The 17872-nt window shown below is 36.5% G+C and overlaps 5 protein-coding genes across 5 annotated transcripts; 3 read left to right on the plus strand and 2 right to left on the minus strand.

Moving 5' to 3' along the window:
* Positions 1–1281: 1281 nt before the first annotated feature.
* Positions 1282–2324, plus strand: LOC131345347 (hemoglobin subunit beta-like). The gene is made up of 3 exons (XM_058378194.1): positions 1282–1287; positions 1826–2050; positions 2167–2324. Exons 1-3 carry the CDS (start codon positions 1282–1284, stop codon positions 2302–2304), a joined length of 369 nt encoding a protein of 122 aa, XP_058234177.1. The 3' UTR covers positions 2305–2324.
* Positions 2325–6138: 3814 nt separating this feature from the next.
* On the minus strand, positions 6139–6919 carry LOC131345048 (hemoglobin subunit alpha-like). Its single transcript, XM_058377688.1, has 3 exons — positions 6760–6919; positions 6449–6656; positions 6139–6344 (listed from the first exon to the last, which is right to left on the minus strand). Exons 1-3 carry the CDS (start codon positions 6852–6854, stop codon positions 6216–6218), a joined length of 432 nt encoding a protein of 143 aa, XP_058233671.1. The 5' UTR covers positions 6855–6919; the 3' UTR covers positions 6139–6215.
* Positions 6920–7959: 1040 nt separating this feature from the next.
* On the plus strand, positions 7960–8783 carry LOC131345047 (hemoglobin subunit beta). The gene is made up of 3 exons (XM_058377687.1): positions 7960–8131; positions 8228–8450; positions 8578–8783. The coding sequence occupies exons 1-3, from the start codon at positions 8040–8042 to the stop codon at positions 8707–8709; spliced, it is 447 nt and encodes a 148-aa protein (XP_058233670.1). The 5' UTR covers positions 7960–8039; the 3' UTR covers positions 8710–8783.
* A 1084-nt stretch (positions 8784–9867) lies between these two features.
* Positions 9868–10654, minus strand: hbaa2 (hemoglobin, alpha adult 2). The gene is made up of 3 exons (XM_058377690.1): positions 10507–10654; positions 10184–10391; positions 9868–10093 (listed from the first exon to the last, which is right to left on the minus strand). The coding sequence occupies exons 1-3, from the start codon at positions 10599–10601 to the stop codon at positions 9965–9967; spliced, it is 432 nt and encodes a 143-aa protein (XP_058233673.1). The 5' UTR covers positions 10602–10654; the 3' UTR covers positions 9868–9964.
* Positions 10655–15785: 5131 nt separating this feature from the next.
* LOC131344829 (hemoglobin cathodic subunit beta-like) lies at positions 15786–17119 on the plus strand. The gene is made up of 3 exons (XM_058377322.1): positions 15786–16342; positions 16487–16709; positions 16796–17119. Exons 1-3 carry the CDS (start codon positions 16251–16253, stop codon positions 16922–16924), a joined length of 444 nt encoding a protein of 147 aa, XP_058233305.1. The 5' UTR covers positions 15786–16250; the 3' UTR covers positions 16925–17119.
* Positions 17120–17872: the final 753 nt, after the last annotated feature.

The raw sequence follows: 17872 nt of genomic DNA on the forward strand, positions 1-17872 counted from the left end.
AGTATAGTTAAATTTTTTTAGTTTAATTTTAATTTTTAAATTATAGTTTAATTTTTTTTATCTCTGTTATAGCTCTATGTTTGTCTGCGTCACTGTACTTTGTCTGTGTTCTGTGTAGCACCTCTGGTCTAGGAGGAACGTTGTTTCACTTCACTGTGTACTGCATCTGCTATATATGGTTGAAGTGACAATAAAGCTTCTTTGACTTTGACTTTGACTATGATATACGGCTACAACTATGTTTATAATCAATGTGCATAACGCTGCTCACAATCAAATAAAAGAACAAAAAAAACTTATAATCATTAACATTTTTCGCTAAAATACTTCTAATATTATTTATTATTATCTATCTTTGTTTATTAATTTTAATCATTCATTAAAGCTCATCTTTTTTCTCAATTAATTATTCTTGTATGTTGTTTACGTTTATGTTAGTTTGTCAGTATGACAGGTTTTTCACCAAGAGTATCGAATAGAGAAAAGAATCAAAGGCAGGGTGATAGTATATTCTCTCCTGATCTCCTGTGGCAAGAGATCGATGAGACAGATAGATGCACACAGATTCACACTTCACCCCCCACCCCAAAACTACACCCTTTGTGGTGGGAGCTGGGGGCGGGGTTGAAGTGAGCATGTAAGGTTCCCGATGTCCTTTAACTAAAATTTTAAAATAAAATACAAAAAACTCAGCTTTATTATATTTATAATGTCATTATATAATGTCCATTTGCTTATTAAGCTTCCGAACTATCTACGAGTCCGTCATCTATCGCCCACAAGCATTTATGAACAAATGATTGTTTCATTAAAACAAAATTCCCAGGTAACAATGAATAATGAATAAAAATGAGCGGCTTGTGTCAGGAAGGGCATCCGGCGTAAAAATCATTGCCAAATCAAATATGCGGACAACAACAACTCTAGAAATAATAGACGCACACTGTAATTGATTTAAACTTATACACGTCATTTATCGTGAGATTATTAACATGCACCTGTAGTGTAGTTAAGAGGACTTCTGAAAAACTCTGGATTCATATTCTTTTGAATAGCATCTGTTAAATGGTCAGAATGGCGGAAGCAGCAGACTTACTACAGGATTTAGGTCAGAGGTCTGGCAGGTTATCGCTTTTGCCTGTGATCATAAAATGTTATAACATTTTTGAACTTCAGTATAGCTAAAACAAGTCCGTTCTATAGGTCCTTGGTGTAAAATTTAATCCATTTGACATAAATATGATTAAGATAAAAGTAATACTATTAATTACTTCTTTAACGATGTGGGTAATACAAACACAAATCTTCGGTCCAACAAAATACATTTTGCAAATAAGTAAGTAAATAAATAAATAAATAAATAACTCAGGTAGAACGGTATAATTACATATTCTCGTTCTGTCTTTATTATTTGCTCGTGTGTTGAGTTATACACATAATTGGACGTTTTTGTTTAAATGATTGTAACTGAGACATAATAATCAAATCTTTGCTGATTTGAGTTGATTATGTTAAATGGGACATCTCTTGATTTTTTATATCAAAAAATCAGTTTAACTACAAGTGTAAACTCTAGATAAAGGTATTGTTTACCTAACTAGGTAGCGTTTGCAAGCTATGTTAAATAATGAGAGATCAAATTGCTTTGCTAAACATTTGATTCGAATATATTTTTAGGACGTTTGATAGGTTTGCATTCATTTGAAAAATACAGTACAGTTGTGGCAGGGTTCCAAAAAAGAACATTTTTATAAGAATCTGATCTCTCGACTACAAAAAGACCCCCTTTCTAAGGGTGTTTGCAGAGTTAATGTGCAGAAAATAGGATAAACATAATAAACGTTTTGTCAGATCGAGGTATTTCGCTTCCTTTGGTAATCTATCCAATGCCGCAGCTATCATCGGAAACCCCAAGGTGGCTGCTCATGGAAAGGTTGTCATTGGTGGTCTGGACAAAGCTGTGAAGAATTTGGACAACGTTAAGGCCACCTACGCTAAGCTGAGTGAGCTTCACTCTGACACACTGCACGTGGATCCCAGCAACTACTCGGTACGTCTAACTTGAATAACTGCAGAATGCAAAATATCGAATTAAATTGGTACTGGATATCACTAATGACAGACTGCATCCTTCTTGTGTGTTTATGGCTTTCAGTTTACTTTCAGCTTCTTGGTAACTGCCTCACCGTATGTCTGTCTGCAAAGCTCGGACCCGCCGTCTTCACCCCTGAAGTGCACAAGACGCAAGCAGTACCACTAAACAAACAGCAGAATATAAAGATATGCAGGTCTTTTACTCTGTAAATAAAACGTTAAACATGCATTCACTGTATTTTATTGTTTTTAAAAAGCCAGTGAGCTATACAATAAAGGGTGAAACGCTGAACAATATAAAATACAATTCTGTAACATTAGACGTTAAAAACAGACATTTAACGAGTTCAAAGAAATGATAGACTAGGCCTGCATTAATGCCCTTCAATAATTAGACACCACTAAATTAAAACACAGGTATAGAAAATAGCAACTATATTCTTGCGCATGTACATGTCTATCGATAAGTTAAAAGTTTCCATGTTGTTCTAAGCTTCCTATAAGTGTTCTCCATATAACTCTGTCTGATATGGAAACAGTGAGTTGTAGGGATGAACATAATTATTTGAAATTAATCTCTCTCCCGCAGAGAGACAAATGAAAATCTGTTGTATTGTAGGGTGTGATGGAGGTGAGGGGCTCTACTAAAGAACAGACTTACAAACAGTCTGCGAGCAGGTGCACAAAAGTCCTTTAGTTGTAGGCAATTTGTAAATTTGGCCCTGAACCCTTAATTTACCTGTAATAAAAATGTCTATAAATCTTACACTATTTCTACATTTTAACTTTAAGAAGGGTCTCTTAAACGGCGAGGGCACAGCTTCTTAAAAAACCTAATTTACGACCCTAATGAAATAAATTACAGACCGCTTTCAAAACCTCCGTTTATATCTAAAATATAAGAAAAGGTGGTGTCAGTGCAAGTATGCTCCTTCTTAAAGGAAAACAATATCCGAATTTCAGTCAGGTTCCAGGCCCCATCATAGTACACAAACTGTGCTAGTTAAAATCACAAATGACTTGTTTTTAGCTTCGGACCAAGGCTGCATCTCAATATTACTCTTACTTGATCTCAGTGCTGCATTCGACACTATAGATCATAATACTCTTGTAGATCACTTACAAAAGTACACAGGTATTTAGTGACAGGCATTAAAATGGTTTAGATCCTACCTGTCATTTTGTAGATTTTAATGGAGAACTGTCCAGTGTATTGCCAGTGAAACATGGGGTCCCACAATGGTCAGTTTTAGGACCTCTGCTGTTCTCAATATACATGCTTCCCTTGAGTAACATCATTAGAAGCCATGGGATTAGTTTCCACTTTTATGCCGATGATACCCAGCTATATATCTTATCAAAACCAGATGAAATGTCTAAATTAACTAAGTGTGTCAAAGATATAAAAGATTGGATGACGGATCATTTTCTATCACTAAATCCTGATAAGACAGAGATATTACTTATTGGTCCAAAAACCAGTATACAAAAGCTCTCAAAATTCAGCTTGCATTTAGAAGGATGTACTATTACTACTAGCTCAACAGTGAAAGACTTGGGCGTAATATTAGACTTGTCCTTTGAAAATTATAGTTCCAATATTACAAAAACAGCCTTATTCCACCTTAGAAATATTGCCAAGCTTAGGAACATTTTATCTGTATTTGATGCAGAAAAGCTAGTTTATGCATTCATGACCTCCAGACTGGACTATTGTAATGCATTACTAGGTGGTTGTCCTGAATTTTCAATAAACGAGCTACAGTTAGTCCAGAATGCAGGCACCAGAGTTCTTACTAGGTCAAGAAAATATGATCAAATAACCCCAATATTATCATCCCTGCACTGGCTACCTGTTAAGTTTAGAATTGATTACAAACTAGCACTACTTACATACAAGGCTCTGAATGGTTTAGGTCTTCTGACACGCTACAATCCACCACGCTCTTTAAGATCACAAAACTCTGGACTTCTAGTAGTTCCCAGAATATCAAAGTCTACAAAATGGGGTAGAGTGTTTTCGTATTTAACTCTTAAAATTTGGAATAGCCTTCCTGACAGTGTTCGGGGGTCAGACACAGTCTCCCAGTTTAAAAATAGATTAAAGACATATCTCTTTAGCCTGGCATACATTTAACACATCCCATAACCTTGTGCTTCAGTACATCTGATTAAATGCACATTATCATCTGCTGCTAATATCATGAACAGCAGCTATGCTAATTCCTTAAATACTCCACCTGTTTCTTTTGTTCTACCCATCCTGAGGCATCTGGAGATTGTGCCAGCTCCAGTAGACAGAGGGCAACCCTGCAAGAATCCTGAGGCATCCAGAGATGGACCAGCTTCCACAAGCTTCCATCGTATCAAAGCAACGCTGCCAACCCTATGTGGACTTCGAGGACGACAACAACCTCCTAATTAATACATATACTAACATTCTACATATGCTGTATCTGCATCACACTGTAGACTGTACATAACTGCAGGAATGACATTATTCATAATCACACTCTTCGGTGTATAGAATAATTTATAAGCACACTCTCCGGTGTCACCAAAATGAGGATAGGGTTCCCTTCTAAATCTGGTTCCTCTCAAGGTTTCTTCCTCATACCATCTAAGGGAGTTTTTCCTTGCCACAGTCGCCACAGGCTTGCTCACTGGGGATGATTTTGTCTAACATCTAGGACTTTTTGTATGTTTTTTGTTCCTATGTTCTGTAAAGCTGCTTTTCCATTGTTAAAAACGCTATACAAATAATATTGAATTAAATTAAATTGAAATCAACTAAAACGATCAACATTTACTTAATTCCTCTACACTCCGGTGGCAAAATTCGGGATAAAACATTCGGGGCTCGATTAAAATCGAGCCCCGAATGATTAGCCCTATAGCGACGCCCATAAGCAGGGCCACAGCAAGTCAGTTTCATTCGATATAGTTTGGTGCACTGTCAGAAAAAAGGGTATCGCGGAGTTACAGTTTTGTTCCGAGGGGAACAAAAAAAATAATAGTACCTTTAAAGGTACTCAATGGGTCCTTAGGGAACAATTATGTGCCCTAAACGAGTTATAAAGCTACAACTAGAGGTACAAAATTGTACCATTCAGGGTACCATCCCAGCGACGGCCACTTGTACCTTAAAAGGTACAGTTTTGTACCTTTCTTTCTGAGAGTGTGTAAATCTATCTCAGATGGATCAGTAAATTTTATGGGAGATAAATGGTGCGTTAACAAAAATCTTGAAATTAACTCAATTAGATTGTCTAATTAGTCAGAACTTTTTACAATTCATCGCAATTCATTGTCTTTTTTGTTTCTGATCGTTTTAATACACATACTACATATTTTGGGTAAATGGTTGTATTGCAAACTATAATACAACAAACCTTTGCAAAATGACCATTCAATGCTGTCCAGAAAATGCTGGAAATTTCTGGATGCACTGAAAATGCCAAATGGAATGAAAGAACAGTTGACCTTTTCCTCTGGTATGTCATGCTAAGCTACTTGCTCTTGCCCATTTTTTAAAAGTTTTTAAATACAAATTAACCCTAGATTGAATTGATTTAGCAAAACAGCTTAAGTGCAACATGTTTAAACTCTTGGTGAAGGTAATGCGAGACTAACTAGGTAGCTAACGTTTCCCTGCTAGCCAAATACGTTGAACAAAATAAAATGAAATTATTGCTTTAATAACCATTTTATAAGAATAGTTTGTTATGGAGTTTGACGCTTTCATTTATTAAAGATATATATTTTGAAATAAAAGATTTTAAAGAAACAGTGTAAAATTGTATCGGTGATTTTTACCAGGACCATTTACCATATACCGTATTAACACAGTATTGCATTTAATTTAAAATTATAAGAGTTTTAGAAAAAATAAATAAGAACCATCAACTGTGGTAAGAATCCCATTAGAAGAACCCCTGAATAATCACCTTTCTAAGGGTGCAACATTAATGTGTTTTAAGGGTTTACGTGTACAAAATTGGTTAAAGATTTGTTAAATCGCAAAAATAAGGCGAGAGAGTTGCATATTGTTCAATTTTGTTTATTGTCAATAACATTTATGGATGTTATTTATATGATGTCTTCTGATACTGGTACATCATTTAGCGGTACTTCTCAGACAGAGCTAAGGCCACGTTCTGAAGAAACTTGTCGAAAGACAAGTGAACTTCAGGAGTGAATTCCCCAGGGAAGTACAAGGCAATGCTCACCTTCAAGGTCTGGCCCAGGATCTATATGGAGTAAAACAAATATTTAATTTAATCCGTCATTATTACATCACAATCTCTGTTAAATTAAACGAGAAACATATCCGTATACATCGTCTGGTCCTTACCTTGAAATTAGCAGGGTCAACACGGAGCTTGAAAGCATGCAGGTCGCTTAGTGAGCTTAGAGCTCCAGTAAGATCGTCGATGTTGGCAACAGCTTCTCCAACTTTTCTTACAATTACGGCTCCGTGCTTCTTCACCTGGGGTGATCCAGGATGAAGATCAGACCAGTGAGCGAAGTAGGTCTTTGTCTGAGGATAGACCTCGAACAGCCTGCATTTAAAACACATTAAGAACATAAGAAACATATCGCTTACTAGAGTCTAACATTCACCACAACTGTTTGTTTTTTCGTCAATAAGAGAAATTAATTCACCTGCCAAGTGCCTCACTTCCAATTTCATCAGCCTTTGGAGCGATCTTGGCCCAAAGGTCTTTGACGACGGCTTTGTCTTTAGCGGAGAGACTCATTGCGGCACTTGTCCTGTTTTTCACCTCTAAACAGATGTCAAGAAATCGACTTTATGCATGTTCGTGATGCATGCCTCTTTTTATTGAGTCTGATATCAGACACACCCTGTCATATCACATCTAGACTCCACCTCTTACTTGGACTGTCCTGTCATCTTTGGATCTTCTCCAAAATTAAAAAAAAAAAAAACCTTGCGTAAAAATGACCTTAGATAACTTTTAGGAGTGCAAATAGTCTACAGAATATCACAAAACTTAAAAGATGACTCAAACAAATTATATTCTTAATAAACGAAAATAATACTTTCTTAACATATTCATAAATTTCATAAATTTCGTAACAATTACAACAGAAAGCATAATAATAATAATAATAATAATAATAATAATAATAATAATAATAATAATAATAATAATAATAATTATTATTATTATTATTATTATTATTATTAGTAGTAGTAGTAGTAGTAGTAGTAGTAGTAGTAGTAGTAGTAGTAGTAGTATCATTAAACGAAGAAGAAGAGAATGCAGCGTGCTATTAAAATAATCTGTTTAAAAAATAATAAAATTGTGCTCTATTTCTAGCTGTATTCAGTGATATTTCAGTTTCTACCGAAACAACGGGGTGTGTCATTCTGACATTTTAGATATGTTTTCAATCATATTCTTTTAAAATAATATTGACATATTTATGTGACGTGAAATAAGTGAAATATGATACGTGAAATTTTTGAAGTAGATATCATTAAAGTGTAAAATATATTCAAATATGCTCACTTAGACAAAATGAATTTATGTCTGTTTTAAATGTGAGGTTTTGTGACTTAAGCCTTTATTATTCGTTTATTTAAATTCCTTTATTAAAACGTCTTTTTTAAATAATACCGCTTACTTGGTATTTTCCACCATTCAGTTAAAAATAGTAATCTGATCGTACAGATAACTAGAAAAGGAAACACCCTAATTACTCTTCTCTTTGCCAAAAGGTGGGATGCTTGGCACATCGCCGATCTTTTCGAGCTTGCCCACTTTCAGAGCTCGTCCAATCAAAATTTTCCCTCACTCTAGGGAGGGGATGTTCGGCCTCAATAAAAAGAGCCCAGCTGCAAAATAGGTAAAGATTCGTTCAGAATTTTTAAGCTCAGGTTTTGTTAAAGAATTCAAAGAATTCACTAAGACATCAAAATGGTCCATTGGACAGACGCCGAGCGCCATATCATCGCCGAAGTCTGGGGAAAGATCAAACCTGATGAGCTCGGACCACACGGCCTGGCCAGGTAGGGTTTTACTGTGTGAGAAAATTTCAGTTTCATATCTTTTTATTTCGGTATAGACTGCAGATATCACATATATACGTGTGTCTTTTTGTCTAGACTCCTGATTGTGTATCCATGGACCCAGAGGTATTTCGCTTCCTTTGGTAATCTATCAAATGCCGCAGCTATCACAGGAAACCCCAAGGTGGCTGCTCATGGAAAGGTTGTCATTGGTGGTCTGGAGAGAGCTGTGAAGAATTTGGACAACGTTAAGGCCACCTACGCTAAGCTGAGTGAGCTTCACTCTGACACACTGCACGTGGATCCCAGCAACTTCACGGTACGTCTAACTTGAATAACTGCAGAATGCAAAAGATCTACATTAAATTTACCTTACTACTGGATATCACTAATGACAGACTGCATCCTTCTTGTGTGTTTATGACATTTCATTTCTTTACTTTCAGCTTCTTGCTGACTGCCTCACCGTAAATCTGGCTGCAAAGCTCGGACCCGCCGTCTTCACCCCTGAAGTGCACGCGACTTGGCAGAAGTTCCTGAACGTCGCCGTGGCTGGTCTGGGCAAGCAGTACCACTAAACAAAAAGCAGAATATAAAGATCTGCAGGTCTTTTCTCTGTGACTAGAACATGAAATAAAACGTTAAACACGCATTCTTTGTATTGTGTTCTTTTTATAAAGCCAGCGAGTTTTACAATAAAGTGTGAAACGCTTGTATTATATAAAATACAACTCTACAACGTTAAAAGTTCAAAAGAGACATTTTAATAAGAAAGCAAAAAAAATTAGATCACTAGTATCCAGTGTGTTTGCTAAAGACATGGGGGTTTTCCATGAGTCTAGTTCTTCTACACCAATAAACAAACAAGCAAATGAATAACATTAAACTATGTACTTGTGCATATAGTACATCTCTGTCGAGACGCTAAACTCATAAGCAGCTATTTTTACTCTGTTTTTTCTGCCTGTTTTCAATTTCGTAAAACGGAGCTGTTTTTGTTTGTGGTTCTGAAACGCTACATGCAAAATGATGTGAGACGATGTTTGTCTCCTCAGAGTTTTTTAAGAGTGAAAAGAGGATAATGAACACGCAGGTTGTTATTCAGTGGTTCTTTGGATATTTAAACTTTTTCAAATGCTGAAACACTCTCGACTGAGAGTGCACAGAGAAGACGTTATACCCCAGAGAGACAACTGGAAAAACAACTTTAGTATCCTGGGGTTCCCTTTATTGTACAAGCTGTCTGCGAAAATCCCAAAATATAAATGCGATGTATTTTTGCAAGACGGCCGAAAATTAAAAAAACATTAAAAAAAATAAACATCAGTAAACCAGAGATAACAAAGGCTCTAGTCTAGCGGAGGTATAACTGATAACCTGTACTGTGGGGGAAAGAGCATTCTTAAATTGCTCGGTGGATACAAAAGAGTGTGCATTTTAAACACTATGAATGGTCCTAAGCTTTTATGTTTTTTTTTTGAGAATGTTTATACCTCGCTGAGAAAGGGAAATTGGAATGTTTTTTACTATTGATATCATTATCATATTATTTGTATCTAAATATGTTGTTGCTATACATTGCATGGATTTGCAATCGAATTTGTATCTGAATATCAGTTAACTGTGCAACCCATCTAATCTAAATTCATTCACTTACTGAATTTTTAGTCCCTCCTGGTAAAAACAGACATCACGACATCAACAACACAATATTTACACGGTGATCGTCACACAGATTTAAAGAAACAATTTGTTTTATTATTTATTTGGAGCATGCATGATGACATTCTTTATAATCACATGATCATTTGAAAACAAGTATTTTACTGTTGTTCATCTGTATTTCTCGGCAAGAGCTGCAGACACAGCGGCGAGAAACTTGTCCATGGCAATGTGCACCTCTGGAGTGAAATCAGCCGGAAAATTGATGGCGAAGGTCACGAGGAGGTTGTGAGATAAAATCTGCAGCGAAAGATGAATCAAAGTGTAAACGATGTATTTGTAACTTCTCGGATTTGCAGCATGATATGACGGTATTTGTCCACAGCTTACCTTGAAATTTCCTGGTTCCACGCGCAGCTTGAAAGCGTGCAGATCACTTAGTGCACTTAGGCCACCAACTAGATCATCGATTTTAGTCACAGCATCGCTCAGTGCGCAGATCACATTTTGACCATGCTTCTTTACTGACTCAGAACCAGGAGAGAGGTCAGGCCAATGAGCAAAATAGATTTTGGTCTGAGGGTACACAAGAAGCATTCTGTGGTGAGGGGGAAAAAGTCGGTGTGCATACATGTAGTGTTTTGAGTAGATTGATATTTTTAGTTTTGGCCATTGTTTTAATTTACATTAGAAATTATATTTTGCAGCCTTACCTCACCAGAGCTTCATGGCCAATAGCGTCAGCCTTTCCGGAAACTTTATCCCAGAAAGCCTTGACCAGGGATTTATCTATATCTGTTAGACTCATTTTTGTCTTTTTAATTAGGGTAGAAGAAAAGAAAATGTTTGTAGACGGCTAGGTATTTTATAGTGCCTAAACATGCCACACCCCACAACATGGTCAAGCCCACCTCCAACATACCAAGGCCATGTCATACTACACGTACAATGACACTGCACTGAGTCAATCGTTTTGAGCATTTATAGTTTAACGATATAGTCGTTTGTCTAAAAGAGATAATGGACATAATGAGCAAACAATATTATCAAGATAATACTTGACAAGACTGTGAACGTCAGTGTCTTGTTTTAGGTTATTAAATCAGTTTCAGCATTGGTTATCATCTAAAGACACTTTCCTGTCCATCTCACTGCAGAATATCAGTATGTTAGAAGTAAGAATTTAATCATACTGTGACATGGGGTAAATTGGGACAGTTCAAATTAACAGCATTTATTTCTGACCTGATAAATGATGAAATAAACAAATAAAAACTTATGTTACTAAGCATTATATAAGTACAATGCTTGAACTATAATCAGTACTATAACAACTGATTAGAAATCGTAAAAAAGATTTTTTGAAAATTTGATTCAAAATACTATAATTGATTATATATAAAATCATATAGAGTTTACTTATTAATCGTAAGATCAGTCCACTAGCCCTAACATGGTAAAGCTCCTTAAGCACTAGAAATTTATAAACCTATAATTTTGTATTGGTTTATCCAGTTTTCTATGTGGGTGTTCTCTGGGTTTTCAGTTTTAACTCACTTTAAAAAAACTGAATGTATAAATGTACACAGAATGTATAAATGGGTCTGACATTTTTTTTTTCAGTAGTGCTGATTGTCTACACTAAACTCAGTATTATATCATTAAATAGGGAGATCAAGTTAAACAATTTAGTTGTGCTTAACCCTTTGAACAACGCACTGAACAACCCAGATAACATCAAGGTAACCTGTAAAAATAAGATTGTATTTTTAGAAAATCCTATTTCCTCATTATTCCTATCATTCCTATTTTCCTCCTCTATTTCCTAAGAAACACCTTGTCCAGCAAAACACCCCGATAGCATGATGCTACCACCCCATGTCTCCCAGTTGGGCTGGTGTTCTTCAGGTTAAAAGCCTCACCCTTTTTTCTTACAGCACTGATTATACAGTTACATTCTTGTTTTCCTTAGGATCACACAAACGAAAGGCTGCAACCTTCAGTCTGGGTTTTTATGCTGGTCTTGGAGTAGTGGCTTTTTTATGCCTGAAAGCTTCTCAGGCCCTGGCAATATAGGCCTGTCTTAACAGATGAAACAGGTGGAAGTACATACTTATGTGATGTGTTCCATTCCCTCACCATTTTTTCTTTGTTGTTGTCTTGGGGTTCAGTTAAAACGTACAGAATACAATGTTTATCCCTGGTTCATTTTTTTGCCTTTTTCACAAATGATGCATGTTTCTATGTTTAATTTCATACAATAATCATATTAGAAAGAGTGTCCCTAGACGTGGTCCCAGGAATTTTATATTTGCATACAACAGTTTGTGCAGATTTGGTTGTTTGTAAATTGCTACTAAAAAAAAGCAGACTTGTGAATATTCATATTTTATTTTCTGGGCTGACATGTTTGGAATTTTCTTTGATATCAAGTGCAAAAGGCACTGGTTCTAAATCCAGGCAAATGTACACTCACAATTTACTTCTAATTATGAAATTCTAAAACTCATTATGCATTTCTGTAATTGTCCAAATGAAGCAGATTAACTGTCAGTTTGATGTATGTAAACATCTAACCACCTGGGATTCTAATAGAGTGAATTAAAGCTGAAAGAAATCTGGCTTTAATGAATTATATTAAAATGATCTGTGATGGGAACGAAGTAGATACATTAATTCAATCGCCTAAAAAAAGTATGGAAACATAAAATGAGTCCAGTTGTAAAAAATTGAGATGGAATATCAGTAGCTGTGGTCAACTTTGGGTCCTTGATCTTACTTACCTTGAATGAAGACCTTGAGATAATAAGAATATAAGTTTGTTCTGCTTATGCCATCAATACAATTAGGGTTTTTTGTAGAAAATGTGGTTACATAGACAAACCAAGCCCTTGGTTAAAAGGCAAAGCGTAGTGGTTTGGAGCCATTCCTGTCTGGGTGAAAGAGAACAACATAGATTGGCAATTTTCAAACTGAACTTGAGCTTGGCCTAATAAGTATGTTTTTTTTCTGTCCATTACAATGCATGGTAGCTTTCGTAATTCATTGTATGAAAGATAAGGCATGTAGGGTGTGCTAATATAATATTAGTTGATGTAATCCAATTAGTTTTTTAAATAATTACTTGCTCAAAATAAACACATAATTTCAAAGTTTTGAGATTCATGTCATCTAATGGTCTCATTAGTGGCTCTTAGATGTTCTAAATAGCAATGACATTTAACAAAAACCTCTCTATCACTACACATTTGCTTTTGATCACAACGAATTTATGTACCATAATGTAACAAGAGAGACAGACTTTACACAAATAACAATGGACACTACATCCCTGCCTCTCAATCATGTTTTTTCTATTTCCTGTTTATGTCAGATCATGTTTCTGATTGGCTGGTATATGGAATATGAAAAAGATCACTCTGCGGAATAAAGTATTGATATACACACTACCAGTTATAATGTAAATGAACATGTCCCTGAAGTTAAATTAGTGTTCTTGACACAGATGTTTGATACTGTATTTGAAAAAAAGGGTTTTTCAAGATATATTTTGGTTTTATCATTTATCATTAATAGATTCTCACATCCAAGAAAATGAGCAAAATGTTTTAATGACTCACATATTGCATGTGCAAGAGATCGTCATATTTAATTGTTCTCTGTCCTGTGTAATATGTGTAAAGCACCTAATTTCATTGGACAGGCCACAGGTTCCAATGACAATAAAGATACACTATATTGCCAAAAGTATTCGCTCACCTGCCTTGACTCGCATATGAACTTAAGTGACATCCCATTCCTAATCCATAGGGTTCAATATGACGTCGGTCCACCCTTTGCAGCTATAACAGCTTCAACTCTTCTGGGAAGGCTGTCCACAAGGTTTAGGAGTGTGTTTATGGGAATTTTTGACCATTCTTCCAGAAGCGCATTTGTGAGGTCACACACTGATGTTGGACGAGAAGGCCTGGCTCTCAGTCTCCGCTCTAATTCATCCCAAAGGTGTTCTATGGGGTTGAGGTCAGGACTCTGTGTAGGCCAGTCAAGTTCCTCCACACCAGACTCTTTAAAGGTCTTTATGGACCTTGCTTTGGTCACTGGTGCACAGTCATGTTGGAAGAGGAAGGGGCCAGCTCCAAACTGTTCCCACAAAGTTGGGAGGATGGAATTGTCCAAAATGTCTTGGTATGCTGAAGCATTCAGAGTTCCTTTCACTGGAACTAAGGGGCCAAGCCCAGGTCCTGAAAAACAACCCCACACCATAATCCCCCCTCCACCAAACTTTACACTTGGCACAATGCAGTCAGACAAGTACCGTTCTCCTGGCAACCGCCAAACCCAGACTCGTCCATCAGATTGCCAGATGGAGAAGCGTGATTCGTCACTCCAGAGAACGCGTCTCCACTGCTCTAGAGTCCAGTGGCGGCGTGCTTTACACCACTGCATCCGACACTTTGCATTGCACTTGGTGATGTATGGCTTGGATGCAGCTGCTCGGCCATGGAAACCCATTCCATGAAGCTCTCTGCACACTGTTCTTGAGCTAATCTGAAGGCCACATGAAGTTTGGAGGTCTGTAGCGATTGACTCTGCAGAAAGTTGGAGACCTCTTCGCACTATGCGCCTCAGCATCCGCTGACCCCGCTCCGTCAGTTTACGTGGCCTACCACTTCGTGGCTGAGTTGCTGTCGTTCCCAAACACTTCCACGTTCTTATAATACAGCTGACAGTTGACTGTGGAATATTTAGGAGCGAGGAAATTTCACGACTGGATTTGTTGCACAGGTGGCATCCTATCACAGTTCCACGCTGGAATTCACTGAGCTCCTGAGAGCGACCCATTCTTTCACAAATGTTTGTAAAAAACAGTCTGCATGCCTAGGTGCTTGATTTTATACACCTGTGGCCATGGAAGTGATTGGAACACCTGATTCTGATTATTTGGATGGGTGAGCGAATACTTTTGGCAATATAGTGTATATTCTATTCTATTCTATTCTATTCTATTCTATTCTATTCTATTCTATATTCTCTAGAAGCATTTGAGTTTAGCCTTCTGAGACAGGTCTTGCTCTGCAGCAGTGGCTTCCTTAGCAGCATTAGCTAATCTTTAGCAACAAATAGACTGTGTGTTTGTCAGTGTGTTTGGTTGTTTATCACTATTCCTATTACAAACCAAGAAAAACCAAGTCCTGGTTTTTGGGGTTTTTTTTTTCGTCAGCTTGCTGCTTTAATGCAATAATATTTTGAATATGAGATTCCATACATTCACACTGAAGGGATTTCTCCATTAGTACAAATAAGTAAACAGCTCATATTTATCTCTTTGCTGTTCTTCATATTTAGCAAATACACCCAGGTTTGTTTAGATTTGACTGGGGTGTGGTGTTTCTCAAAAGCATGTGCAGATCAGTCAAACACTCACCCCATGTCAGTCTGACTTCCTGATATTTCCTGATATTTCAGAAGAAAATTTCAAAATATAAAATCATTTCTTTCTGACTTTAAGTGTTAGTATTATTAAACACATATTTCAGACAACACTAGTTTTAAACTTCTTTCTGTTCTTTTCTTTCTCTATCTGTGTTATCATACATGGGCTGAAGAAATAGAAATCCAGAAACAGTGGTATATAACCCCATGCTTGGTCATAATGAATGAATTTTATTTATATAAACCAAACATAAATAAGTATGTGATCAAATAAACCCAAACTGAATGTTATTTTGACATCATCCGTCTCTAGTGGTTGAATTTCATTTTCTTTTTCTTGACTGTCCCTAAACTGTGGTGGTTATAAAAAGCACTTATGGGGGTTGTTTGATAATGATGCTTGAGAACATGGGTCATATCAGGATAAAAACCCTGAGCCAAATGATAACAAAAACATACAGTACTGGGATATAGCAGATAATTTTACGCAATTTAAATGTAATGGGTGTAACAGGCCAGAGGTATTCGATAAAAAAAGAAACGAGCATAATCTAAAGGCTGGCTGATATTAAAATGCAGCCAAGCTAATGTTAAGACTCAGCAGATAAATTATGGCAAGCAAATATTATTCTATTTTTAGTATATTACTTTTATAGTAACCATTCAAGGTAATCGAGGAAACTTGTTTTGGATAAACAAAATAAGAACTGTATATTAATAATTCTAAAGCCCAATATATCACTATATCATAAACACGATGCTACCAAGAAAATGGAACACTATGATTATTTTAATACATGTTAATTATCTAATAACTCTATTTAAGACCCTAGATTAAATCTTGTACAAATTACAAGTCGAAAACCACTCTATCGGGTGTGCAGCACCTCCAGGAAATAATTAATAGGTCTCAGTGTCTTCTTGTTAGTGGGCGGAGGTGAGGGAATTAAAACTCAGTGAATCTCTCCATCGGCGCAGTCAATGCTGTGAATTTCTAAAGTAAAAGCAGCGGTCATTAGCAGTCATGGTCTCTTGGTCACAATCTGAACGGAATGATATTGAAGATCTCTGGAGCAAAATCAATGTCGAAGAGATCGGGCCTCAGGCCCTGGCAAGGTAAACCTCTCCACAGAAGATCAGTAAAAGCTGATAAACCTACAGTTTAATGGTGAATAAAGCCGAAACATATTGTATAATTCTAATATAATTTTAAAGAATTAATGTAAGGTTCTAATATTCTGCGTTTCTTATTTGGGACAGAGTGCTGATAGTCTACCCCTGGACTCAGCGCTATTTCGGCAAATTTGGAAATCTGAACAGTGTCGCTGCCATCCTGGGAAACCCTTCAGTCGCTGCTCATGGGATAGTAGTGTTGAAGTCTCTGGACCTGGCAGTGAAGGACCTGGACAACATCAAGGCGACCTACACGAAACTGAGCGAGCTCCACTGTGAGATTCTCAATGTAGACCCCGATAATTTCCGGGTATGTCATCTCTTCCTTTCAGAAAGCAAAGCACCTCTTAGCCAATATCATCATATGCTTCCTTATAACGTTACATTTTCCCGCAGCTTTTGGCCGATTGCCTCACCATCGTGGTCGCGACCAAATTCGGAGCCGCCTTCAGCCCTGAGATTCAGGCAACATGGCAGAAATTTCTGGCCGTCGTCGTCGCCGCTCTGAGCAGCCGCTACTTCTAAACTCTCCTATTCTGATCTGCTTTCTATTTGTTGACATAAACTGCACATAAACAAACAAAAGAAGAATTAATGAGTCAGTTTTCAATTCTGAATATAGTTACCCTTTTATCACAAGGTATACCAAGAATATGAAATGTAGGATTCATTGTAATTTTTCATTGCTTCACTTGATGTTATTAAAAGTGCTTGTTAAAATTTCTAGTATTTCTTTTATTTATACTAATATTTATACGGCTCTATTTAATTATTTCATGCTAAAATTAAGATCTGGGTTCATTTAATTAATCAGAATTCAGATGGTAAAATATGACTATGAATAAAACTCTTCACGGTTTGCATTCAGTTTATTGTAGGGGAGAGCGGGGTAAGTTGTCACTGTTCGTAATGGTTTATATAATTATCGTTTGACCTTCCAAAAATATTATTATTATTATTATTATTATTATTATTATTATTATTGTTTCAGTTTTACGTTGAATGGAGTAAAGAATAAAGTTTCCTTTAATAATGTAGTAATTAGCACACATGGCACATAAGTAGATCATTTTTACTATCCAAATTTGCTGAATAGTGTAGGAATTACCCATTATCCCATTTAAAAGAAATCAAAAGTAATTGTAAATTGGTAACAGTTCCATTGTCAGGTGTGTTTTATTCCCTCATTATTTCACGAACATCTAAGCAGATAAAAGATATAGAGATGATTTCAGGTGTGTTCACGTGTTTGCATTTGAAATCTGTTGCTAAAAAACTCTCAATATGACGTCCAAAGAGCTCTCACTGTCATTGAGTCAGGCAAACACAAAACAAACCCAGCCAAGAGACAGCAAAAATCTACGACCTAATACATTCTTGAAAATAAAGAGCACACTGATGAGCTCAGGAACACCAGCTTGGCCAATTTTGGTGGACGACCCCAGAGATATTCTTCCCTTGGTGAAGAAAAAT

The sequence above is a fragment of the Hemibagrus wyckioides genome, linkage group LG24, assembly GCF_019097595.1.
Source record: "Hemibagrus wyckioides isolate EC202008001 linkage group LG24, SWU_Hwy_1.0, whole genome shotgun sequence".
Classification (NCBI taxonomy): domain Eukaryota; kingdom Metazoa; phylum Chordata; class Actinopteri; order Siluriformes; family Bagridae; genus Hemibagrus; species Hemibagrus wyckioides.